The sequence below is a fragment of the Nannobrachium achirus genome (genome assembly GCF_963921795.1).
Source record: "Nannobrachium achirus genome assembly, chromosome: 21".
NCBI lineage: Eukaryota > Metazoa > Chordata > Actinopteri > Myctophiformes > Myctophidae > Nannobrachium > Nannobrachium achirus.
In genome coordinates this window covers 10076219-10102878 of record NC_137828.1, presented here as the reverse complement: position 1 = coordinate 10102878, position 26660 = coordinate 10076219, and the positions used below count along the sequence as shown (strand labels likewise).

At 43.3% G+C, this 26660-nt stretch overlaps 1 protein-coding gene across 1 annotated transcript in view; it reads right to left on the bottom strand.

Moving 5' to 3' along the window:
* The window catches only part of vav3 (vav guanine nucleotide exchange factor 3), a gene marked incomplete at its 5' end in the record, with an annotated part of 107115 nt that overhangs the window by 55133 nt on the left and 25322 nt on the right, over nucleotides 1–26660 (bottom strand). The window contains one exon of the mRNA XM_080752422.1: nucleotides 25567–25711. Within this exon, the coding sequence (XP_080608548.1) occupies nucleotides 25567–25711 (145 nt within the window). The remainder of the gene's footprint in view (nucleotides 1–25566; nucleotides 25712–26660) is intronic.

The following is a 26660-nucleotide window of genomic DNA, read 5'->3' as shown; positions in this document are numbered from 1 at the left end:
AAACGTTATTTTATGGAAGCATTGATGTTTTATTGTCTTACATAACATATTATATCATAAAACTGTCATTCTGTATTGTAGTATGTCAATCGAATCAGATCAGATCAGATCCCCTTTACCATTAAGCCCCTGCCTCGATATCCTGTTTCATTCATGCAGACATACAGTATGGTACAATCCTCGATATATCCTGTTTCATGCATGCAGACATACAGTATGGTACAATCCTCGATATATCCTGTTTCATGCATGCAGACATACAGTATGGTACAATCCTCGATATCCTGTTTCATACATGCAGACATACAGTACGGTACAATCCACGGAAAAACAAAATGGCCCTGAATGCCATTTCACGGGCACTTTACAACAATGATTGCATTAAAGCCCGATTTGTCCTTCGCCATGCGACGGCGCGGCGTGCTGCGCGGCTTGTAGATGGGCTAGCATTAGGGGCCTTTTGCCGTCATCTGATACCGAATGTGACCACACACACACATCTGCTAGACACAGAAGGACACTGGACCGAGAGACAGATGGGAGAAGGTGAAAGGGAATAAAAGTCACAGAAACACAGACAGCAAGGGCGTCAATTGGGTATGGCAGGGTTATGCAGCTGCCATACCCTGGGTCCAGGGGGGAAAATAAAAGTTACTTTTAAATATAAATCCATGAATGTCTCTTTGTCTATCTGTGCTGCTTATTATGTTGTTAAATTACAGTAAAATAACTACAAATGCAACATTTTACAAAATGGTCACTTTAACAAGGTATTATAATTAGTTCTATATTCTCCACACTTGTATTCTCCCCATCTTGACAGAATGGTATATTCCCAGGTTCCGCAGGTCAGCTGCACAGGTGCAATTCATTAATGTTAATCGTGGCACGTTTACTAACATGCCCTTGAACAACCATTCCAGGCTGCCATATCCAGCCCAAGAAACCGTAGAAAACGGGGGGGAAAATAGAATGTACTTCTTAAAATAAATGTATCATCATGCCTGTTGCTAAGGTATGGCAACATGACTGGTGTCTTGCAAGACACCAGTCATGTTGCCATACCTTAGCCTTTTCTGAACTGACGCCACTGACAGACAGTGAGGGGAAAGGAGAGAGAAGGGTGGTGGGGGGTTGGGAGCTCCTTCTGGCTTTGTTTCCAGTTAAATTTATCACAGTCAGTGAAGAGTCAGACAATAATCAATACTTGCTCGTCTCCTCTATCCCATACACCCCCTCCCACCCCCCACCACCACACACACACACCCGTTCATCTATTTGTCACGCCTTCCGTGCACCCACTCACCCACGACCGCAGACATACACACTCATGCACTTATCCACTTAAGACCCTTCATCGCCTGGCAAACACGGACAGTGGAAATAGCTGATCTACAAGACCACGATACATCGCACATGATGTGCTGCTTGTAGATCTGACATTTTCACAATTATTTAGCATTTTTGGAAAATATGCCATTTTGGGAAATTTGGCGGAAACCTTTTGAAAAGATTTTGCCTATGACGATTTGCCCACTATTCAGCTTTTAAGCCGTGACATCATTTTGTAGGCAGAGGAGAACTCTGCCCCCAGAGCATTTTCTGTCCCTCACTATTTCAACAGATCCGAGACAAAAATAACGACTAAAGTATAATTCTAACACTTTCCTTTCAACAACAAAGAGAAGAAAAATGTGTAAATAGTAAAAATAGTAAAAAGATTTACGGAAACTGGGGGCAGAAATTCTCCTCTGCCTACAAAATGATGTCATACTTAACAGCCCCTAAATACACCATTCCCCCCAAAGATACCACACTTCCCCACTATGTTCCATCAACCAGGGCTAGATCCCGCATACAGGGTTGACTCAACGTTGTCTTTCTGCACACAGGACCACTCTTTAAATGTGTGATGAGGGGTGGGAGCGTGGTCAGCCCTTATCCCTGACTCATCAAAACACAAGACTAGACTAGGATAGTGCAGATGCAAACCCATCCTCCTCAAGGTAATCAGGGGATATCTTAAAAAGTCCTGGAATAAATTCCTTACCAAAACATTTCTTCACCAATGTGTTTGTAAAGGTGTCTAGTAACACATCTCACAAAGACTGAAATTCAGTTTCCCTAGGAAAATCTTTGACAGCTAGGGTAATTCTGGGTCTCATTCACTCACTATACACTATACTATAGGGGAAAAGATCACTCCCAAAAAATATGCTTTAAGTGGGATGTGAGTGGTCTAACTAGGTGTTTTTAATTATTCTGAATCCATTGCAAGCATTTGTTTTGCACAAAAAAAACATACATTGGGCTAAAAACAGCCCATAAAATGATGGTTTAGTGATGAGTCATCACTTTTCACAGTGGTATGGGGGTCCATTTCTAGCCCAAGGAATGTTTTTGGTGCAAAAATCTATGAACAGGTTGTGCGCCTACATATTATCATGCAAACACCAGTTAAAGTTACTTTCCATCCCTCATATACTGTGTGCACAGTGCACATCCCATAACCCACACACTGCATATCATTTCGGAGCTCATATCTTTGAACGGGTAAGGGCTAGTTATGTCAAATCGACCGGCTTCATTGGGACACATAAAATTAAACTTTTCCCAAATATGGAGATGACTGACATCAAAGATGTCTGACGTCATAGACCACATGAGACTGACACAGTATGTCCATATATGGGCATTCCAAGATATGGGACAAGGACGGAATTCATTTGCAAGTGTGACTCTCGTCCACACTTGCAATAGAGGGTATGAGCATGATTGCTGGAAGTTATGTGGGAACACGCCTACTGAGTGTCAAAAAAATCATTTCTGCCATTGACAGCCCACACATCCAAACAGAAAAGTCCTGTCTGATTGTATTCAACAAAGTTAACTCACCAACATTGCGGCTGTACTGAAAGCTTGAATTATCCTCTTTCTATCGGCAAAGTTTTTGTTTCATTAAAATCCACCATAGGCATGTTATGAGCTACTTTCTGTCGAGACATTCTGTGCAGGTTTTTATTTTTCCAAGTGTCAGAAGTTTGGAAGCACTCGTTTTCAACAACACAACATCCTGCTGCCTCCTGCATTATGTGCAAATTAGAAACAGGTGGTATGCAGGGCTGTTGAGTGATTTGCAACTAGCACTTCCAAACTCCAATGCTCCATGCTGCTCAATGTTTTGCCACTCAGTCTAGATTAGGGGGGCGGGTCCCAGTGGACGTGCATACCCTCTATTTCAGGGGTCTTCAACAGGGGGTCCGCGACCCCCAGGGGTTCCGCGGAGGTACTGCAGGGGGTCCGCGAAATTATTGCTTAAAAAAAAAAAAAAAAAAAAGATTTCAAAAAATGTTTTTTTTTTTTTTTTTTTTTTTCATTTTTCACATTTATGTTAAAAAATAAATCATGATTCTATCAATTAGTAGTATGTAGTAAGTAGTATGTTTAGAAATGGTAGTGGTACGGCCCACCCTGCTCGCTGTAACTTGTACATGTTTAAAATAAAAATAAAATGTTGTAGCCCCGACCCCCCCACCGTACGAGGTGGTAGGGGGTCCCTGCTCCATCTCCCCATAAGTTTGGGGGTCCCCGGCCTGAAAACGTTGAAGACCCCTGCTCTATTTCCCAGAATTGCATCTTTCTAGTTTAAATGTTTTTTTTTTTTTTTTACTGCTACGCCAACAAATTGCGAGTTGGGACTTGGGAGTGAAAATGTCCACATTCCATGTGTCCACGTCATGGTACACAGGAATGTTGGGAAGTGACGTGACGTCTGGTCTGACACAACATTTTGACCAGGGACGTGCAGAGAATGTTAGAGAGGCAGGGGCTGAAATTTCTAAAAAAGGGCCTTTTGGTCAAAATATTGAAAATAGCAGACCTCCAAGCTCACAACGCGTCGCACTGCGACGCGTTGTGAGCTTGGAGGTCGGCTATTTTCGGTACTTCGTAACACACTAAACTAAGCATAAAAAGGTAATACTGGAGATGTGGTGTGGATTTCTGGACAGTGAGGGCAATTCTTTCAACGTAAGATGCTGCATTCAAGTTCAGAAGAGACAGAACAAGACAATTGCTCTTGAATGCTGCCTTCAGGTATGGCATGGAAAAAGGGCATTTGCATTTCTTATTTCTTTCAACATAGTAAAATCTGCATTCATGGTCTGGAGAGGGCACTTTTTACAGACGGATAAAAGGGCAGGGGCTCAAGCCCCCTTTGATGTCTATGTGTGCACGTGGCTTTGACCAAATTTTCATTATGACCACCTGGGAGTGAGAATGTCTAGCAAAAATGTCTGCAAGTTATTTTCCTTTAAACGTACAGTAGCTGCTAATGAAACCTCTAATGTTTTTCTCATCATGTTAAGTAACAGAGCTTTGGATTGAAGAAATGACAATTTAAAATTCTTTAAAAAATCTACTGTAGATACACGCCCAAAAAGGAAAACATTTGAAACACATTAGGGCCAATGGGAGTTACACTCGGCAGACAATTATGTCAAGTTAGAGGGCAAAGCAGCAAAGACCCCTTAAGTGCAGTAAATGCTTCAAGAGCACCAATGATCAGATTACACAACACAGCTCTGGTTTCACTGGTCCATGCTACTAATTGTTCCCAAGTGTTGAGCAACTCTTTGAGTCATATTATAAGAGTACAGAAACTGCCTGTCAGCGAGTTGATTCTATTTTGAAAAGAGCTGATATAAGATAGTTGGAAATAGCAAATAACATAGAAGTGAGACAATTAGTCTCTGTCACTGTCATGTGAGAACAGACTGCTGATGGCAGAATGCTATGATGGCATCTGTATTGTTGATTCTTCTTTTTTTGCTTAGTTTCTTCGCTGTACACAACAGTACTTTTTTCATATACTTCTCTGTAACTTTGTAACCTTAGCTGCTGTGCCGATTTTCCCTCTTGGCATAATTGCGACCGCCAGGTCGCAGTTACTGTCAAAATCTCGACCAGCTGTCTGTCTGTCAGTCAGTCTGTCACACGTCACACTTTTGCCCTGCTCATATCTCCGCAACCGTTTCCGCGATCCATGCCACATTTTGCACACACACTCCTTGCCTGCCAAACCATCAATTCTCACATGGCCCTCTTCTAGCGCCACCATCAGGCCGATTCTTGCAAAACACATTTTTGGACGCTGCTCCTACAATTTTTGCCCTAAAACCAGTAAGACTCCCTAATCGGGAGATAAGCGACCGTTGGTCGCTTATCTCCTGTCACACTGCTGACATCAGTATGACATCACACCGTACCGTACACAAATGACCCTTATATAAGACCGGCATTATCTACCGACAGATTAGTAACAAGATGTCAAAATCATTGAAGGTTTACCCTACTAACCAACTGTTTACCATAGCAACCATGTTTTTTACCTTAGCAACCAACTGTTTACCCTAGCAACCAACTTTTTACCACAGCAACCATGTTTTTTTTACCCTAGCAACCAACTGTTTACCCTAGCAACCAATTGTTTACCATAGCAACCATGTTTTCTTACCCTAGCAACCAACTGTTTACCCTAGCAACCAACTGTTTACCATAGCAACCATGTTTTTTACAGGGCCTGGGATTGATGACATCAGAAATCTCCATATATGGGCATGAAAGGGATTTTGTTTCTGGAAATATGTCTGTGGGGTGCCACATTTGGAATAAAACACTTACATCACACATCTGGATATCCATACAGCCCATCTAGTTTGCCTGTGTCCATTTATGCCCATATATCTGATGACATTGGGACAATGATCTCCATATATGGGCATAAAACTTATGTTAATTAGTAAAGCCTGGGGATCTCCATATATGGGCATGAGGGGTACCCTAAAAGGGCATCATCTGGGAATAGCAAATATAGTTATCCTAGAAAGTGAAAATCTTACATCAAAGGCCATAACTACCTACCTACCACCATACTGCATTCCTCATTAAACTACCTACCACTAAGATGCCTAAGGGAGAAAAGCAAAGGGCGAGGTTGCACCATTTCTTGGTCTTCTGGCCAGTGATGTATATCGGACCATTTAACCATATATGGAGACATCTGGTACCCAAAGATATTCACAGATATGGGCTTAATATTGATGACATAAGGGATCTCCATATATGGGCGTAAAAGGGATTTGGTTCCCCTGGCATCACAGGGATCTCCATATATGGGCATAAAATGGATTTGGTTACCCTGGCAACACGGGGATCTCCATATCTCCATATATGGGCATAAAAGGGATTTGGTTCCCCTGGCATCACAGGGATCTCCATATATGGGCATAAAAGGGATTTGGTTCCCCTGACATTACAGTGATGTCAGTGGCTGGTTCTACAGAGGGGATCTCCATTTATGGGCATAAAAGGGAATGTATGTATGATGATGTCAGATATCATAGACGTCATAGGACTTTCACATAACGAATAACTGAGTAAGCATGTAAACCCGTAAAATCTATATTTGGGCATGGCTGATTTATGACCTCATCATGATGACACGAGCAAACACAGCTGAATTGTATAAATGATCAGTGCAGAAACCAACAGAAGTATTTGACCAAGACTCTTCGATTTAAACATCAACAAAGGTGTGACGTTTGTTGATGGTCACGTGTGACGTGTGACGGACGGACGGACGGACGGACGGACGGACGGACGGCCGGTGGAGGTTTTCATAGTAAACTGCTCCCTGACGGTCGCAATCACGCAAATCCGTACACAGTATGTCTACACTCATCTCATCAACATGGATCTGTCCCATTTAGCGCTACCTACAGGCCGATTTTTTCAAAACACATTTTTGGACACTGCTCCTACACATTTTGGCCTAAAATCACGCTGCGACCTGACGGTCGCTTATCTCCCGATTAGGGAGTCTTACTGGTAAAGGTATATGTATGTGTGCGTGCGTGCGTGCGTGCGTGCGTGCGTGCGTGCGTGCGTGCGTGCGTGAGTGTGTCTGTCTGTCTGTCTGTCTGTCAGTCTGTCTGTCTCTAATCTACGATATTTCCATGTCTGGGAACCACAGTTACATGAGAAGTTATAGTTAACTACAGCTATACAGTACACCAGTAAGACTCCCTAATCGGGAGATAAGCGACCGTCAGTTCGCAGCGTGATTTTAGGGCAAAATGTGTAGGAGCAGTGTCCAAAAATGTGGTTCAAAAAATCGGCCTGATGGTGGTGCTATATGGGACATCCATATTGATGAGATGAGTGTAGACATACTGTGTACCAATTTGCGTGATTTTAGGGCAAAATCTGTAGGAGCAGTGTCCAAAAATGTGTTTGAAAACATCGGCCTGATGGTGGCGCTATATGGGACAGATCCATGTTGATGACATGAGTGTAGACATAGTGTGTACCGATTTGTGTGATTTTAGGGCAAAATCTGTAGGAGCAGTGTCCAAAAATGTGTTTTGCAAGAATCGGCCTCATGGTGGCGCTAGAAGAGGGCCATGTGAGAAATGAGGGGTGGGGTCTCCGCGTTGCCTTGGCGGACGAATAGGTACTGGTCCCGGCTCTCCCGGACGCTCCTAGCCCGAGTTACGGCATTTTATGTGAGCTGCAGAGGAGGGGGTCCTCCACTGGGGGCGCCACCACTTTGGCATCCGTTCTGGAGCACCAGGAGTCGGTGGTCCCCGGGAATTCCCCGTGAGCAGCCCCGTTGGGGTGTTCATTTGGTCATTTTTGCACATTTGGTAATCTTTTACATCTGGGGGTCCCCCAGGGACCTGGGGGTCCCTGGAGCTCCGGGGGTCCTTGGAGGTTGTAGTTTGGCAGGCAAGGAGTGTGTGTGCAAAATTTGGCATGGATCGGGGCAACGGTTGCGGAGATATGAGCAGGGCAATAGTGTGACGTGTGACAGACAGACGGACGGACTGACTGACTGACTCACAGTTTGTGGAGGTTTTGATAGTAAGTGCGACCTGACGGTCGCAATAATGATTCATCATTGGCTATTTTTGGAAAGGCTGGCACCTATTAGTGCCGAGGCCAAAATCGGGATGCCAGGTTGAAAGTGTGTCTGTGTGGGTTTCATAAAGGTTGAATGATTCAAATGATTAACCCATTCAGGTCGGGAACACATTTTGCTGTTTGGGAGGGGCTTACAGTACATGTACAGTATGTAGCAACATATTTGTTTTGTAGGCTAATTTCTGATTTAGCCCTATTCTATAGGTTAGGCCTAAATAGAGCTTGTGTAACTCAATAACAACTACACTGGATCCATTGGGAACACAGGTTATTTTCTCGGTTCCCTAAAAACAACCCTATCGTCGCTGTCGGGTGGAAACCTTGTATGTCCAAAACCGTTCGTTTTGTATTTATCATTTAAAAAGGATTTAAACCAGTGAAAACAGCCGATCTGTGCTTGTAGATCTGCTGTTTTCACTACTTTTGTGACGACGACGGCCTTGTATGATAAAAGCAGGGCTTTGCTTTGCGAAAACATTTACAAATTTGAAGCTTGGAGATACAAGGTTTCTGCCCGACAGTGACGATATGAAGGGAGTGGAGCTCCTGCCTGTGTGGTCTGTGAGGGCACAGCATCTTCCCCAGCGAAACAAACACGTCCTTGAGCAAACCTTCATGCACAGAATACGATCGGACCCATAAAACCGCAAGAGGGGTTTTTCGGTAGCTCGTGCACCGTCACTGAATGCTTTGAACAGCGAGCATTCCCTACTCCGTTTCTCTCTCTCTCTCTGCTCTCCCCTTCCTCTCTGTGCGTGCGTGCGTGCACGTGCGTGCGTGTGCGTGTGTGTGAGGGATGTTCACGCTTGTAGCCAGGCCTCTCTCTCTCCTCCCCACAGAGTTCTTCCTCAACGTGTCTACGAGACAGATGTGCAAACCAGATGTTTTTTTTTTAGTTTCTTTTTTTTTCCTGCTGAAGTGAAAGGGCTACAGAAAGACGTGTGTGTGTGTGTGTGTGTGTGTGTGTGTGTGTGCGTGCGTGCGTGTGTGTGTGTACACGTGTGTTTGCGTGGGCAACAGTCCGCCATTCCGAAACACCGCTATTCCGAAGCAGGGTTAGGGTTAGGTTTAGGGTTAGGGTTAGGGTTAGGGGTAGGGTTAGGGGTAGGGTTAGGGTTAGTTAGGGTTAGGGTTAGGGTTAGGGTTAGGGGTAGGGTTAGGGTTAGAAGTCAACATTCGGAATAGCGGTGTTTCGGAATGGCGGGGTGCAACCGTTTGCGTGTGCGCATGTTCACGCATTATGTGTGTTTGTTTAGTTTTTTAGGCTTTTTTTTTTCCTCCAAATGTCACTGTGGCGAGACCAAAGTGCAATCCCAACGCCGGCATATGGGAGAACACGAGGCACAGCTGTGAACAGAGGTCTGGTTACATTATGAACATAACAACATCTCACAGGCTGTTTGTCAAACATAACAACATTGTTATCATGGTCGACCTCTGGCTCTCCCTCCCAGTGGGCAGCGCTGGAAAAACTACTCAATGGTTTACTGCAGTAAAAGTATCAATACTGCCGTGCTGGGCCCCTGATTCAGCCTGGGAAAAAGAGTTGTAGAGGCCCTCATTGCACGCTATAGAGAGAGATCTCTCTATAGCGCTGCTGCTACTCAAAGATTTGCCATTTCAGATCATGACAAGTGACAAGCCAGTGGGCCAATTACATGAGTTATATTTTGTCGTTGTCGGGTGGAAACCTTGTATGTCCAAAACCGTTTGTTTTGTATTTATCATTTTAAAATTGATTTAAACTAGTGAAAACAGCAGATCTACAAGCACACAGGTGCGAGGCGTTGTGTGCTTGTAGATCTTCTGTTTTCACTACTTTTGTGCAACGGCCTTGTATGATGAAGCAGGGCTTTGCTTTGCGAAAAAATGTACAAATTTGAAACTTGGAGATACGAGGTTTCTGCCCGACAGTGACGATTTACTTTGTTGGCCGCCCAGCCCCCAAAATGGAACGAAGGCCGATATTTTATTTTTAATTCTTTCCTAATGGCCGGCCTAGACCGGCCGGGAATGAACCGGCCGTTCGGGAGTTGTCCCGCTTTCCCAATGGCCAGCACGTCCCTGAATACTGCAATGTGAAACACTCTGTTACAAGTACAAGTCCGCGATTCAAATGTTACTTGAGTAAAGTACTCATTATGCAGAATGTCTTCAAATGTTTCTAAATCATTTGTTTTCTAATTCATGGAATTTCTTAAATTTTTCTTCGTGAAATTAATGAAAAAGATTGTGCATATATCCTCTATACACTAAAACCTCATGTTGGTTTGTTTACTGTGATGAGTGAGAAAACAATGTTGCACGTTAAGTTAATCACTAACCCGACCCCCCTGGGGGTCCCGACCCACAGGTTGAGAACCACTGCTTTACACGACTCACTGCCCAGCGTCAGTAAACGCGCTGGTCCCCCGCTGCTCCGAGGACGCTGAGGTGTCCGTCTCATCAGGAAGTCTCCCTTTACCTCCACTAATCTATCCGCAAGTTGCATGGCCAGGTTTCAGGGCCCGGAGGAAGAGGAGTCAAGAAGCACGTTCAACCCCCAGGTAATGGGCCAGTGTTGTTGTTGTTGCCATGTCCGTTTTATCATCAGCGACTTTGGGGTTTTGTTTTTCCTGTTAAAGGAAGGTTAGGTGATTTTGTTTAATTCAAATAATAACAAAATGGGTCTACGTGGGCCTTACGCACATCACCAAGGCCCGCCCCCACTCGATCATGATTGGAGGAAGGCCCCCACTCACCTACCACCCTGTAGACAATATGCCTTCCGGTTGGTTCCAAGATTTCTAGCGGAACTGCTGCGTTTAACGGACGTTACGTCATGCGGTGCGGGTCTGTTTATTCCCCAGCGAAAAAACAAAAATAGATTATAGCTGTTAACTCGCTCTTAAAGATTCAATTTTTCTTCTTTTGAAAATAGCAGATCAACAAGCTCACAACGTGTCGTGATGCAACGCGCTGTGAGCTTGGAGATTGTCTATTTTCAAAAAGCCATAGTCTAAATAATCGCTTCCTTTGGGCTTGATTTCATGACCTGGCTGCTTTTATTTCTCTCACTAAATCTGGCAACACTGGTAATGGCCCAGCTCTTGTGAGGGAAAAAAAAATCAAACCTCGGTTCGAAGTGGAGCGGTGAATCTGAGCAGCTATACCCTGTGTGTGTGTGTGTGTGTGTGTGTGTGTGTGCGTGTGTGTGTGTGTGTGTGTGTGTGTGTGTGTGTGTGTGTGTGTGTGTGTGTGTGTGTGTGTGTGTGTGTGTGTGTGTGTGTGTGTGTGTGTGTGTGTGCCTCCACAACAGCGCCCCTCCTTTAACTTGTGTGGCCACTCAAGGTATTGCCAGGCTACGGACATAGCCAGCCAGCCACATAGCCAGCCACCCACCCACCCACCCACAGACATACCTGTCTATTGGGAGCGCTTTCACCGCTCCAAAAAGCCTACACTGACAGGTAGGCTGTCAGTGAAAACCTTAAGGGAGAGAGATAGATAGAGAGCTATATCGAGGCTGCCACGCAAACCCGATAAAATAAACAGGCAGGGGGTGATGTTATATTAAAGCTGGACCCCTGTCGTCTATTCATAAAACATGTGAAGAAAAAGCAAAAGGATCTGTGAGCTGAGCTCCTAAGATGAGTGGCAGCCGCTTTCATTCCCACCGCGGAGGCTCCATTAGCTTAAAGAGCTAGCCAACACCAATTCCTCGCGGCTCTAAAGCGGGAATCAATCAAGTGAGACGTTAAGAAACGGATCAATGGGCAGGCAGGTGAAACAGCACACACTATAGGTGCCTTGTAAATAAATCTGTGAACAATGGTGGACTTGAGAGTTGAACCCATGGCTCTGTTCATGAGGAGAGAATAATTCATTGCCTAATGATTTTGTGTCAATGCTGTAGCAAGCAACAGAATGGCAAGTAGGCTACAGACTACAGGCCAAGGGAGAAATGGTAAGCTATTTACTGTATGTACTTTGATTAAAACAACCTGTAATTGTGTTTAAAAGCACTATGTGAAATCCATGGCAGACTAAGTGGGACATTCATTTGGTTTAAACAAAAAGGGGGTAAATATTTAAGAAGTGTTCGGAGGATGTATTCAGTCACTTTATAATGTTTTCATTTTTCAAACATGTATTTGGTGGGTTGAGATTTGACACTTAAGCACCACTCGCTGTGGGTGTTCAGACATTAATACTGGATTGCGTATAGCAATGCAACATCTAATGAGAAAGTCTACTGGAGCAAGTCCCCTGTACCGATAATGGGCCTATATATTTCTTTATTTCTCTGTGCACGTATTAAGCATTGTATTTGCATATCCCTGTTCAACAAGGCAGTGTTCTATCTATGCATGAAAGTGAATCAGGAAACTTGCCAGCAGGCCAACTGTTTAATTTAGTGCTGTCCGAGTTAACTAAATTAATCGCAATTAACTCACCGTTATGTTAATCGCGATTAATTATTTTAATCGCAATTAATCGCATATTTACAAACATTGGCTACAATATCGGCTATATTGGCTACAAGTTCCATCCCTGTTGATGTAACTAGAAAATACCAAGTATACAGTAAATAAAGCATAAAGGTGGACACAACAGTCAATTTAGCAGATCATATACTCATCAGCTGCAGTCTGTTTAATGCAATACCATTATGATTTATTAAGTTTTTAATTGATTTCGAATAAAAGATTGACATACTTTTGCATAAATCCAGCAAATATTTCCACTCCCAAGTTAATAGGGCCACGAAAGACTTGAAAGATATCCCTCTAAGTTACATTGTGACCTGATAAAAGCTGGTGACTTATTTGCGATTAATCGCGCGATTAACTACATAAATCACGCGATTAAAATATTTAATCGTTGGACACCACTAGTTTAATTATAAATGACTTAATTCAACTGAGTACACAAGCAGAGGGAATCATTTAACAAGTTAAACAAGCATTGCAAAACAAAGCCAAAAGGCCATGCAAACTTTTCCTTCCCTATGTTTTCACCCGGCTGTTATGATATTCTAAACTGGTAATGAGATGTGGGAGTGGGACTAATGAGATTTCGGACTTATGGGCAGTCCCCTTCTAAACATAGGAAGATTTAACAATTCTATATTTCTTCTGAGCAGGTATGTCTACAGCAGTGGTTTTTCATGTCAAGGACCCCAAATATATTTATCTGCGGACCCATCTGACAATTATGTTGTGCTAGGGACCCCTAGAAGACGAGATTTGTGTAATATAATCAAATTAAAAAGTGATGTGCTGTGCGATCTGCTATTTTTGAATAGCCAACATTTTAACCACGGATTATGTGGTTAAAATGATTGTGATGCTATATTAACTATATTAACTATTGAAAAATAGCAGATATACAAGCTCACAGCACTTCACTTTTTAATTGAAAAAATATTTTTCTGCTATCAAACATATAATTTTCCAAACTCACTCACGCTCTAACGCTCTAACGCTCTAGCTTATCTACGTTTATCTATTCACTCGCTTCAGCAACTGATCCCAAAGTTCACATGGTATTGGCCATTAGCATTATACCAACGCTGACGGAGCCCGAATTTCATTTCTCCCAAATTAAAGCTGTTTTTTAGCGTTTTCTTAGCCTGTTGTCAGGGTTACGGTCCGTTCCTCCAGGCCATGGGGTATGAAACGGGTATGAAACTCTCTCTCTCTCTCTCTCTCTCTCTCTCTCTCTCATCTCCAACGGGTATGAAAAAACTATTTTGGAGCACATATCTTCGAACGGGTAAGGTCTAGTTCTTCTAATTTTGAAAATAGTCTGACCCGATGTCTTCTTCTAAATCAGTGGTTCTCAAACCTTTTCATGTCAAGGACCCCCAAAAAATTGCATGTATTTGGCCACGGACCCCCATCTCAAAATATGTTGTCCCAGGGACCACCCAGAAGCAGAGATTCGAATCACAAATGTTCGCTTTAAAAAACATATATTCAAAGATTTGCACCAAAATTCAAGGTTTTGTAAAAAAATAGCAGATCTACAAGCTCAGGCACCGAGTGCCGTGCTGCGAGCAATTTTTTTTAATAGTAAAACTACTTTTGCTGGGGACTCCCGGATTGTTTCATTTGCAACAAATCAAACATCATCCCTCCACTTGCCTTGGCTCCTGAGATGTGAAGAAATGCAATTCTGACCTTGACTGTTTTGACCCAAAAGTCAATCACCTTCACTTCCACTCTAAACACCTGTTCCTGAGTGTTCACGGACAGACAGACAGGCTCTCTCTCTCTCTCTCTCTCTCTCTCTCTCTCTCTCTCTCTCTCTCTCTCTCTCTCTCTCTCTCTCTCATCTCTCTCTCTCTCTCTCTCTCTCTCTCTCTCTCTATCTCAGTGTGTACAAGACTAATAATGCAGGCAGGCTACTCATCAAAGGAAAGATTATTATGACAGCATTTCACAGTTTCTTAACCCATTTAGGCCTAGGATTATTGACTGCTTTAACCAGTGAAAAATAGCAGATATACAAGCTCACAGCGCGGCACCGAGTGCCGCGCTGCGAGCTTGTAGATCTGCTATTTTTGAAAAATCATGAAGACTTGCGTCTTTGAATATATCTATTTAAAAGCGAACATTTGTAACTCAAATATTTGCTTCAGGGTGGTCCCTGGAACAACATATTTTGAGATGGGGGTCCGTGGTCAAATCATAGACAAGATTGTGTGCACATCTCAAGCCTATATTCAGGCCAGGTGCTGGACATCAAAGTATCAGATAATGGAAGGAGAAAAACGCCCGCACACTGTTCATATGCTCCAAAAACTTACTTTTATTATAGGCAACTGGCTGCAACGTTTCGACTTTACGTCTTCATCAGGCAAAAGTGGGTCCGTGGTCAAATACCTGTAATTTTGGGGGTCCTTGACATGAAAAAGTTTAAGAACATGATTTAGAAGAAGGATTTAGAAGTCGGGTCAAAGATCGGGTCAAAGATATTCAAAGACTTGCACTAATTTTCACGATTTTTCAAAAATAGCAGATCTACAAGCGAGCTTGTATATCTGCTGTTTTTCAACAGTTAAAGCATAAAATAATGGTTAAAATCTAACGCGACTCGGGCGCGTTCCTGGTATTTGAGAGATAACAGGGTTTTCTCTGGGCAGAGACATGGTGGTTATACTTCCCTGACCTGTGTGGTTGCCATGGCAGAGGAAGCTGAAAGGACAACAGTCAGTGTTTGTATCCTTGGATACCGGTCGTCTTCATCCGTCTACCAGTTTCACACCTAAGTATCATAACCTCTCTGCCGCGTGATTATGGATCCCACTGGGAAAGATGGATGGAAACGGCATAGAGCGCTCGTTTTCACAGTTATTGTCCACGACACTGCAAGCGGCGCGAAGGCCAGCGGACCTTGGTCCTGCTCTTCGCCCCCGAGCGACGCAGGCGCGAGTGGCCGCGAAGCCGCGGGCCAGGGCCGCGCGGCCGGCGGAGCGCCGCGCGAGTTACGAAGCCGTGGTGAATGCAATCGTTCTATTTATGCCCAGGCCGTAAGGCCTGGTCAAGCGCACGATAAACGCAATGATAATTGGGGTTTGGTGCACCTCGCGCGGTCCAAGAGACTACAACGGAACGCTCCCTACGTCCGGTTCAGCCAATCACAAGCTTCAAAAATGAGTCCGGGGCGTGGTTATCCATCTTTCCCAGTGGGATCCATAATCACGCGTCTCTGCCGGGCAGAAACCGCTTATCTACATATTTTAACACTTTTTTGTGTGTTTTATGTTAAATTAACGCCATACTTCAGTGGGTTTTCAACCCTTTTCATATCAAGGCCCATTATTTATTCTGCATTTGAGATACGGCCCGCCATTTGATGGTGAAAAACCATGGGGAGGCCTCTGTTTGTAGAGCTTGTAGATCTGCTATTTTTGAAAAATCATGAACATTTTACTAAGTGAACTTTTGTAACTCAAATCTTTGCTTTTGTAGGGGTCCCTGGACCAACATATTTTGAGATGGGGTTCCGCGCCAAATTTTGGGGGTCCTTGACATAAAAAAAGTTTGAGAAACCACTGATCATAGAAACATAGGTTTTTCAAAAATCTATACTGTAAGAAGGATTTAGAAGACAGTTGTACAATCGGCTTCGGGTCAAAATTTCTTTTTATAGTTGGTGTGGACACCACTTGGCTTAGAACGATTTTGAGACTATCTTTTTATTTATAGATACTAGCCCTTACCCGTTCAAAGATATGAGCTCCAAAATGATGTGCAGTGTGTGGGTTATGGGATGTGCACTGTGCACACAGTATATGAGGGATGGAAAGTAACTTTAACTGGTGCTTGCATGATGTAGGAGCATCAATGTAAGAAACCCGTTTCGTTTAATGGCTACAGAGATACTGTCCCCCCCCCCCCAGCCCGCCCGCCCACCCGCCTGCACACACACCCGCCTGCCTGCACACACACACACACACACACACACACACACACACACACACACACACACACACACACACACACACACACACACACACACACACAGAGGGAGCTGGTTAAACATTTTGCCTCATGCTAGATGCAGAATAGATGTGCCTCATGCTAGATGCAGAATAGATAGTAGATACACCATAAAAATGCTAATATACAGCATATGATTTGTGAAAGTGACAAACGGGCTTCACAGTTATGTCAGGTGTGTTCATATGCTAATGGTGATGCGATTTCAGATCAATTGCTCCAGCCACTGAGGAGAAACGCTGTGACAGACAGACAGACAGACAGACAGACACTCAGACATTCGCAAAATTATAGTATAGATAGTTATAGTGCTCAGTGTGAGTGGCCCTTAAATGGGTTAATCACTTAATTTCAGTTTAACTGCAAAAGAACATTGTCATGTCATATCATTCTAACACCCATTTCCTTAGCAGCTGCCATGCAGCTGAATGCTGTTGTTGCCAACGTAGGCCTACGGTACGTGTTGCGTTCACACGCCAGAGACGCTGACCACAGTTCTTGGCAAATCAGACTTCCGCTTTCATGCGGCACTTCCAACCGCTCTTATGACAACATGACGCCCTGGAGTCATGCTTCACAGTTCACACTCCTTACAGTAACAAGATGACAGATGTCCAGACAGAGCACGTTGTCCAAAGGCCCATTCAAAAGAGGAGGATCACAACTATCTAGAGCAGTGGTTCTCAACCTGTGGGTCGGGAAAATATTTTGGGGGGTCCCCAGATGATTAACTTAATGTCAACATTGTTTTCTCACTCAACAGTAAACAAACCAACATAAAGTTTAAGTGGTATCTGCACATTTCTAAAGTGACAATTTAAGGACTTTTTAACCCATTTAGGCCTAACCTATAGAATAGGGCTAAATCAGAAATTAGCCTACAAAACAAATATGTTGCTACATACTGTACATGTACTGTAAGCCCCTCCCAAACAGCAAAATGTGTTCCCGGCCTACTAAAATGACAAATTAAACATAGACCAAATTGTCAAATATTAGATGCAGAAATATTTGACCAAATTGTCAAAAATTAGATGCAGAAATTGTGAAAATAGCAGATCTACATGCTCACAACGCCTCGCAACGCGAGGCGTTGTGAGCATGTAGATCTGCTATGTTATACAAAATGTAATGGCTCGACTCTTGGGCAATCGCTCGTCAGGGTGGGGGTCCCCAGTTAAATCATGATTATTTTGGGGGTCGCGGCCTGAAAAGGTTGAGAACCACTGATCTAGAGCAGGGGTCAGCAACCCTTTTGAGATGAAGTGCCATGTTTTATTTTCTAGATAGTCGTGTGCCACGTCAACATACATTTTAATGACACGCCATCAAAACTTCAGACATATTTTGATTGTCAGAACATTGTTATATCGATCATTAGACTCAGAGCAAAAACCCCCCTATCTCCCCGACTCCCTCCCTCCCCAGTCAAAGCTCAGAATTTTAAAGAATGTAGAATTATGAGCAGGATGTAATTTGCTGCAAATTAGGTGACTTCATTTAATTGACCATAATGTGTCCCAATCTCACTGAGAGCCAGTCATCTCGGAAAGTACAGCTTTAGACAGGGACTGAAAATACATTTTTTTTTTTTTTTAAAGCCACTAAAGCATTTCATAGATTTCAGGCTACATTTCACTTAAACGCCAGAGCTTAACTCTGCATGTAAATAAGACTTTTTTTAATTAATGTGAGAGATCGTCAGGTCATTTAGACATTTATTTAAAACTTGAATATCTCAAAAGTAGTATTTCAGCATGGTATCATTCTATAAGCCATATCTTCAAAACTGTTGGGTCAATCTCCACAACCAATATATCATTTTGTAGCTATGATCCCCAGCTTTCAAATGAAATGAAAAAAATGAAAATGAATAAAAATCCAATGACTGGCTCCCAGCCAAATTGGGACACCATTTATAAAACAATATTTTAACCACAAAATATTAACAAAATATTAACCCTCCCTCTCTCTTACACTTCTGCCAGTGTGCTAGTGATCACCCTCCCCAGTGCCAATGTTGGCTCCAGTGCCTACGGTTGCCTACCCCTGATCTGGAGAAATAAGCAAGCAGGTCTATGAAAACAAGCCCAAAAGACTTTAGGCGACATGAACACTTTAAGCATACACTATATGCATTGGCCATTTGGAAATAGCCGATCTACAAGCACACACAATGCGTCACGATTCGACGCATTGTGACCTTGTAGATCTGCTATTTTCCACACAAAATCTTCTAAGGGGGTCCCTGGCACAAATACATGTGGTTTTAGGGGGGTACTTGAGAAACACAGCTTTAAACAACATTAGGAAACAATCCCAAATAAGCAGCTTCTTTTTAAAGACTCCCCAATCGGGATAAGCGACCGTCAGGACACATGCAAAAAGCAACCTCACAGTGGCACTAGAAGAGGGGCATGTGAGAAATCAGTTTGGCATGGATAGGGGCAATGGTGCCGGAGATAAGAGTAGGGCCAAAAGTGTGATGTGACGTGACGTGACGTGACGTGACGTGACGTGACGTGACGTGACGTGACGTGACGTGACGTGACGGACAGACTGATGCGGGACAGACAGCCGGTGGAGGTTTTCATAGTAACTTGCGACCTGGCGGTCGCAACAACTACCAATAAATAATACAAGCAACTTCACAGAAAAACAAGCCCTAAGTCACGTATAATAAGCAGACATGGCAACACTGTTCAACGTGCCAATGTCTCTTTCTCTCTACGGACACACAAACCTACAGGACTACAGACTCTCAAACCTACTGGACTACAGACTCTCAAACCTACAGGACTACAGACTCTCAAACCTACTGGACTACAGACTCTCAAACCTACAGGACTACAGACTCTCAAACCTACTGGACTACAGACTCTCAAACCTACAGGACTACAGACTCTCAAACCTACTGGACTACAGACTCTCAAACCTACTGGACTACAGACTCTCAAGCCTACAGGACTACAGACTCTCAAACCTACAGGACTACAGACTCTCAAACCTACTGGACTACAGACTCTCAAACCTACAGGACTACAGACTCTCAAACCTACTGGACTACAGACTCTCAAACCTACAGGACTACAGACTCTCAAACCTACTGGACTACAGACTCTCAAACCTACAGGACTACAGACTCTCAAACCTACTGGACTACAGACTCTCAAACCTACTGGACTACAGACTCTCAAGCCTACAGGACTACAGACTCTCAAACCTACAGGACTACAGACTCTCAAACCTACAGGACTACAGACTCTCAAACCTACAGGACTACAGACTCTCAAACCTACTGGACTACAGACTCTCAAACCTACAGGACTACAGACTCTCAAACCTACTGGACTACAGACTCTCAAACCTACAGGACTACAGACTCTCAAACCTACTGGACTACAGACTCTCAAACCTACAGGACTACAGACTCTCAAACCTACTGGACTACAGACTCTCAAACCTACTGGACTACAGACTCTCAAGCCTACAGGACTACAGACTCTCAAACCTACAGGACTACAGACTCTCAAACCTACTGGACTACAGACTCTCAAACCTACAGGACTACAGACTCTCAAACCTACTGGACTACAGACTCTCAAACCTACAGGACTACAGACTCTCAAACCTACTGGACTACAGACTCTCAAACCTACAGGACTACAGACTCTCAAACCTACTGGACTACAGACTCTCAAACCTACTGGACTACAGACTCTCAAGCCTACAGGACTACAGACTCTCAAACCTACAGGACTACAGACTCTCAAACCTACAGGACTACAGACTCTCAAACCTACAGGACTACAGACTCTCAAGAGAGACAAACGCCACACACTTTGTGTGGGAGATCAGAGCCACGGTCCGCTGCGTCTCCTCCCTGTGGGAGCGCGGGGATTTCTAATTAAACCTCACAGCAACTTCATGGCGGTGGCAGCGTGACTGTCAAAGAGAGCCACAGACACCTCTCTCTCTCTCTCTCTCTCTCTCTCTCTCTCTCTCTCTCTCTCTCTCTCTCTCTCTCAGCAGCGCGGCGGAGAGAGAGAGAGAGAGCCGAACGCGCCATCAAAACACCGAGCCGTGAGCCGGAGGCAAGGCTGCTGTTAACCCCCGGTGAAGATGAAACATCCAAGGTTTTTGGACTTTAATGAGAGGAAGCTATTAAAGCTACAGGGGTTCTTCTGTCATCTGTGGTCATAATATATCTAACAGTGTATGAATGAATGTATGCTGCCGTACAGCCCAGGAACACTGCTCATTAGCACTTGCATTGTTTGAAAGAGCCAGCAAGTCGTGAATGGTTTATACCAGGGGTGCCCAAAAGGTAGATAGTGATCGTTTGTAGATCACAAAGGCTGTGCAGGTAGACCATATAACATGCCCCTAATATAAAGGGAAATAATTATAAACAAAAATCACAAAACCCCTCATTTTGGCATCTGTCACTTGAATTAAGGTGACTTGACTCGCCTGTCAGCTCCCTTCACTGCTTCTAAAGTAGGCAAACCCCCACAATGCAATGCTTTGGTTTCAAGTCAGTAGCATTACAAAGAACCTTCCATTTCCCATTTCAAGTGCGTTTGTATCACTTCCATTTCCCAGGTAATTTTTTTTGGGGTGGGTAGATCATGTTGAGCTGGTCATTTTAAAAGTAGCTCTCCGGTCAAAAAGGTGTGGGCACCCCTGGTTTATACATACTGTACCCCTGGTTTATACATACTGTACCCCTGGTTTATACATACTGTACTGGTTTATACATACTGTACTGGTTTATACATACTGTACCCCTGGTTTATACATACTGTACTGGTTTATACATACTGTACTGGTTTATACATACTGTACCCCTGGTTTATACATACTGTACCCCTGGTTTATACATACTGTACCCCTGGTTTATACATACTGTACCCCTGGTTTATACATACTGTACCCCTGGTTTATACATACTGTACCCCTGGTTTATACATACTGTACCCCTGGTTTATACATACTGTACCCCTGGTTTATACATACTGTACCCCTGGTTTATACATACTGTACCCCTGGTTTATACATACTGTACCCCTGGTTTATACATACTGTACCCCTGGTTTATACATACTGTACCCCTGGTTTATACATACTGTACCCCTGGTTTATACATACTGTACCCCTGGTTTATACATACTGTACCCCTGGTTTATACATACTGTACCCCTGGTTTATACATACTGTACGGTCAGTCATGACTCCATATTGGTGTGGCAGGGAACACTCTCACTGTTGTGTGCCACGATTTTTGTTTTGTTTTTTGTTTTCAAAAAAAAAACAGCAAGGCAATGGTTGTACATCTAAGAAATATGATGACAATGTATTGTGTATGAGCAAATGAATATCACATAACCACTTAAACCTAGGGATGGGTATCGTTCACCTTTGAATCGATACGATACCTTTTTCGACCCTTTTCGATACCATTTTCGATACTTTTTATTTAAGTTTAACTTCAACACGGAAAGAGTGGTGACTCACTGCTGCGGTAGAGCAGAGGTGATGATGATGATCACAGAGTGTGGCGGAGCGGAGAGTATAGACGTTGGATAATCATCATAATAATAAACATTATAGGCTATTGTCGGCTATTTTCCACAGTAACAAGTGTAGCCTACTAAAGCGGTTATTAAACTTGAGTAGCCCAACTGTTACAGATGCGACTGGCCAGGGGTGCGTTCCAGAGTATCCGATACCCGATAGTATCGACGTCATGCGATCGATACCATTAAAAGTATCGCAGACGATACCCATCCCTACTTAAACCCGACTGACCGAAGTCCCCCAGGGGTTCTAAACATGGCGTCCTCCATTCTTCCTTCTATGCTGCTATTTTCGCAGAAGATATATTGAGTTTGCCTCAATATAAGGGTCGGTAGGTTCATGTGTGCACGTTGAAATTTACTAGGGATAACACAGGGATGATGACAGAACCCTTTGCTAAAAACCCCAGGACAAAAATGCACTCGTCCTATAGACAATTCGCCCTCCTGGCCCCCAAACTCGCACTTAAAGGTGATACACCATGCATTTAAAAAGTATTTATGTCATATTGTTTATGTCCCAAAAACGTTTTTCAAAAGGTTTGAGGCTAAATTACCACTCCTGAATAGAGAGCCTCTCTCATTTTTGAATGGCTCTCAGAGCATTTTCAGCTGCAGTACCACCTTTGGCCTGAACTGCGCCACCCCCCAAAAAAAAAAATTGAAAAAAAAAAAAAAAAAAAAAAAAAAAAAAAAACGGCCGTCGATGACGTCATCGACAGCAGCAAATCTGGACAGCCCGTTTTGAGAACCCGTGGGATGCTTTTAACCTTCTCCTTCCCAAAAACAGAGAAAGACACAATGGTCAGAAATGGGACTTTGTGAGGATAGAAGGTGCTAGTGGGACCCCAAAAAAAGGTTATAAAATAGGAAAAGTGAAATTTCATGGTGTATCACCTTTAAAACAACAGATTCACTCCCTAGCTTCCGCTGTGCCCTGAGGACCCACCTCTTCAGACACCACATAAGCCCATAGCAATTACCGTAGCCCTTGCCCACCCAAACGACCATACATGAAAGCTAGATAGTTTTTTTTGTCCATATAAAGCTTTTTTACTTAGATATAGATAGATAGATAGATAGATAGATAGATAGATAGATAGATAGATACCTTTATTATCCCAAGGGGGAAATTCAGTTGTCCAGTTGTAGCACAGCAGTATACAGTTATTTACAAAGTTACAGAGAAGTAGGAAAAGATAGATAAGAGGAAAAAACAAGAGCAGTACAGTACCAAAAAAGAGAAGGTGCATCAATAGAGGGGGCGAATTAAATATAAGTATATATACATAAAGTGTCAAACAAAAGAGACCAAAGCAGTCAATGCTAGTTAGTGCAACAAGTATCTCACTGTCATTGTTAAACAAGACAAATACTCAGAAACTACCAACACAACCTAATAGTGCAATGTCGAAAAACAGTGCGAAAAAAACAACAGAAACAGCTCAGAGCAGAAGAAACTAGGCAGCGTGTCACCGCAAGACGCACATGAGCACTCTCCCTGGAAGGTCCTTAGAGGTCAAAGTCAATACAGCAATAGTTCCAACCTAATAGTGCAAAGTCAAAAAAACTGTGCGAAAAAAACAAAACAAAAAACAGCTCAGAGAAGAAGAAACTAGGAAGCATGTCACTGCAAGACGCACATGAGCACTCTCCCTGGAAGGTCCTTAGAGGTCAAAGTCAATACAGCAATAGTATTGACTTTAGTCTACCTATGTTATTTTTCTCTAGATTGATATTTCTATGCATTTGATGTTAATGTTGATGTATTGATGTATTACCTTGCTTATCGTAAGTCGCTCAGGATTAAGAGCGTCAGCTAAATGCCTAACGTGTAAATTGAAAATTGTACTAGCCTCGCTTAGTCAGACAATATCACACTATAGGGCCCTATTATGATCCAGGTCTTATGCCTTATGCCTTAACTTCTTTGCCTTTTTTTACTATTTTGTTTTTGTTTTTTAAATATTTCAAATAGCTGATCTGCAAGTTCACAACGTGCAGATGTAGATCAGCATTTGAAGTATTTAAAAATGTTTTTCAAAATAGTGAAAAAAAGGTAAAGAAGTTAAGGCATAAGGCATAAGACCTGGATCATAATAGGGCCCATATGTGTGTTTACAATGGCAGATAGAGTCTAGCTGCGCTAGGCCAGAAATTCACAGCACAAGCCCTTAAAAGGCTTAGTCCAGACCAATGGGCCAGGACATAATAGATCTTGACTTCAACTTTGTGATGATTTAAAACTCATAAAGGGATCCCAGCTTGATCTCCTTTTTAAATAATATGAGTCAGCAGCAGTCAAGCTACGGGAACACATTGTTCTCTCAGCTAATTCCGTAAAGATCTTAGGGACGTTTGGCAAAAACCTCACTGATGCTCTATGGTTTCGCTCAGGGGCGTCACAAGGGGTAGGAAAGTGGGACTGAGTTACCAGGGCCCAAGGTGGAGGGGCCCTATAGTAACTTTAGCTATTGAAAAATAGCAGATATACAAGCTCACAGCGCGGCACCGAGTGCCGCGCTGCGAGCTTGTAGATCTGCTATTTTTGAAAGGTCTTGAAAATGTGCGCAAATCATGTATTTTTTAAGCGAACATTTGTAACTCAAATTTTGCTTCCGGGGAGGGGTCCCTGGAACTAAATATTTTGAGATGGGGGGTCTAGCTGTGGCCAAATACATATCATCTTGGGGGTCCTTCACATGAAAACGTTTGAGCACCACTGACATAGAAACATAAGTTTCTTGCACACATTTTCACGATAAAATAGCAGATCTACAAGCCCGCAGCGCGGCACTCGGTGCCGCGCTGTGAGCTTGTATATCTGCTATTTTTCAATAGTTAACATTCACGGGGGGCCCGCAGTGAATCCTTGTACCCAGGGCACATAATTTGGTGTGACGCCCCTGGTTTCGCTTATTGCGTGCCGTTGCTGAATAAGAACATCAGTCAGTTACTGACTAAAGTCGATAAACTCTCAAACGCAGACAGAGGAGCAAGCGAGGGCCAGCACAGCGCATGAAGAGACTGATGTGCCTTACCTTTCCAAAGTCCCTGACGTGTTTTGTATTTATCATTTTAAAAATGATTTAAACTAGTGAAAACAGCCGATCTACAAGCACACAACGCCTCGCACTGCGAGGCGTTGTGTGCTTGTAGATCTGCTGTTTTCACTACTTTTGTGCGACGGCCTTGTATGATGAAGCAGGGCTTTGCTTCGCGAGAAAATGTACACATTTGAAACTCGGAGATACGAGGTTTCTGCCCGACAGTGACGATATGCTCAATACATTGACAAAAATGTCCTAAAATAGCTGCTGTAACCGAGAAAAAGAGAGAGAGAGAGAGAGAGAGAGAGAGAGAGAGAGAGAGTGTGTGCATGCGCGCGTGCATGGATGTGAGGGTGGCTGCAACCAATCAATGGCTAAACCATAAATTACCGTTATGTAATTAACAAGGGAAATGCTTTCTTCTTCTTCAGCCATATCCTGAATTTTGCAAGCGAGGGCCAGCACAGCGCATGAAGAGACTGATGGGCCTTACCTTTCCAAAGTCCCTGACGTCAAACAGATCAAAGGCCTCAAACAGTTCACTCTTCTTCATGCCAAAGATGTCGCTGCATGCCGACAGGAATGTCCGGATGTTCTTCAAGCACAGGAACTAGATGGATGTGGAAGAAAGAGGACGGGTTCATTTAGGAAAGACAAGAGCTTGCATGAATGACATGAATTACCTGTTTTCCACACAGCTAAATCCTATATTGCACAGCTGAATAAAATAAAAGGTCAGAGTTGTGCGTTTTTTATTTTTCTTGCTATTTCCTAAAACGGCTCACAACTTGGTTCACAGGGTGCGTTTATATGCACAGATGTATTCCACTTATATTCTGAATGACTGCTCATTCAGAATAGAAATGCTCATATAAACGTTTAGGAATGGCCATTCCGGTCTGACCCGAATGAATTTTCATTCTGGTCTGAAGAGGTGGTTTATGCCGTTTCAATCGGGATACATTTGTCATATAAACACTCCATTCGGAATGAACTGCTGTCTGAACTGCCCCCCCCCCCCCTTCTCCGACCTGAAGTAGGCCTACTTTGCGCATGCCCAAAGTTCTATTCCGAATGAATCCTTTGGTCATGTAAACGACAGTGGAATGAGGGATACTTGTATTCAGGTCCCATGTAAACGTTTGGGTATGAAGCTCTATTCGGAATAAGTTCATTCTGAATGGCATTCTGAATGTGCATATAAACGCACCCACAGTGAGTTCATATACATCCTGAGCTGCACTGTGTTCTCAGTTCTCGGTGTGAAGTGGTGGCCACAAATCGTCTCCAGATCCTAAATATTCTGATTCAGGGCAGAAAGAAAGTGATTCCTCACAGGCTCATTTGGCAAGCACATTAAAAAAAGAACAACATTTGCACACTCCAGTTTAGACTAGCTGCCACGGCAGTGAATTGATGTCTTGAATAAACGAAGACCTCTATAAACAACTGGAGTTGTGTGTGTCTCATTTAGATGCAGCACTAATGGGTGTCAAATCCCAGATCCACACACGCCATGACAGAGCCGTCACAGAGATGTGAGTGTCGGCGAGAAAATA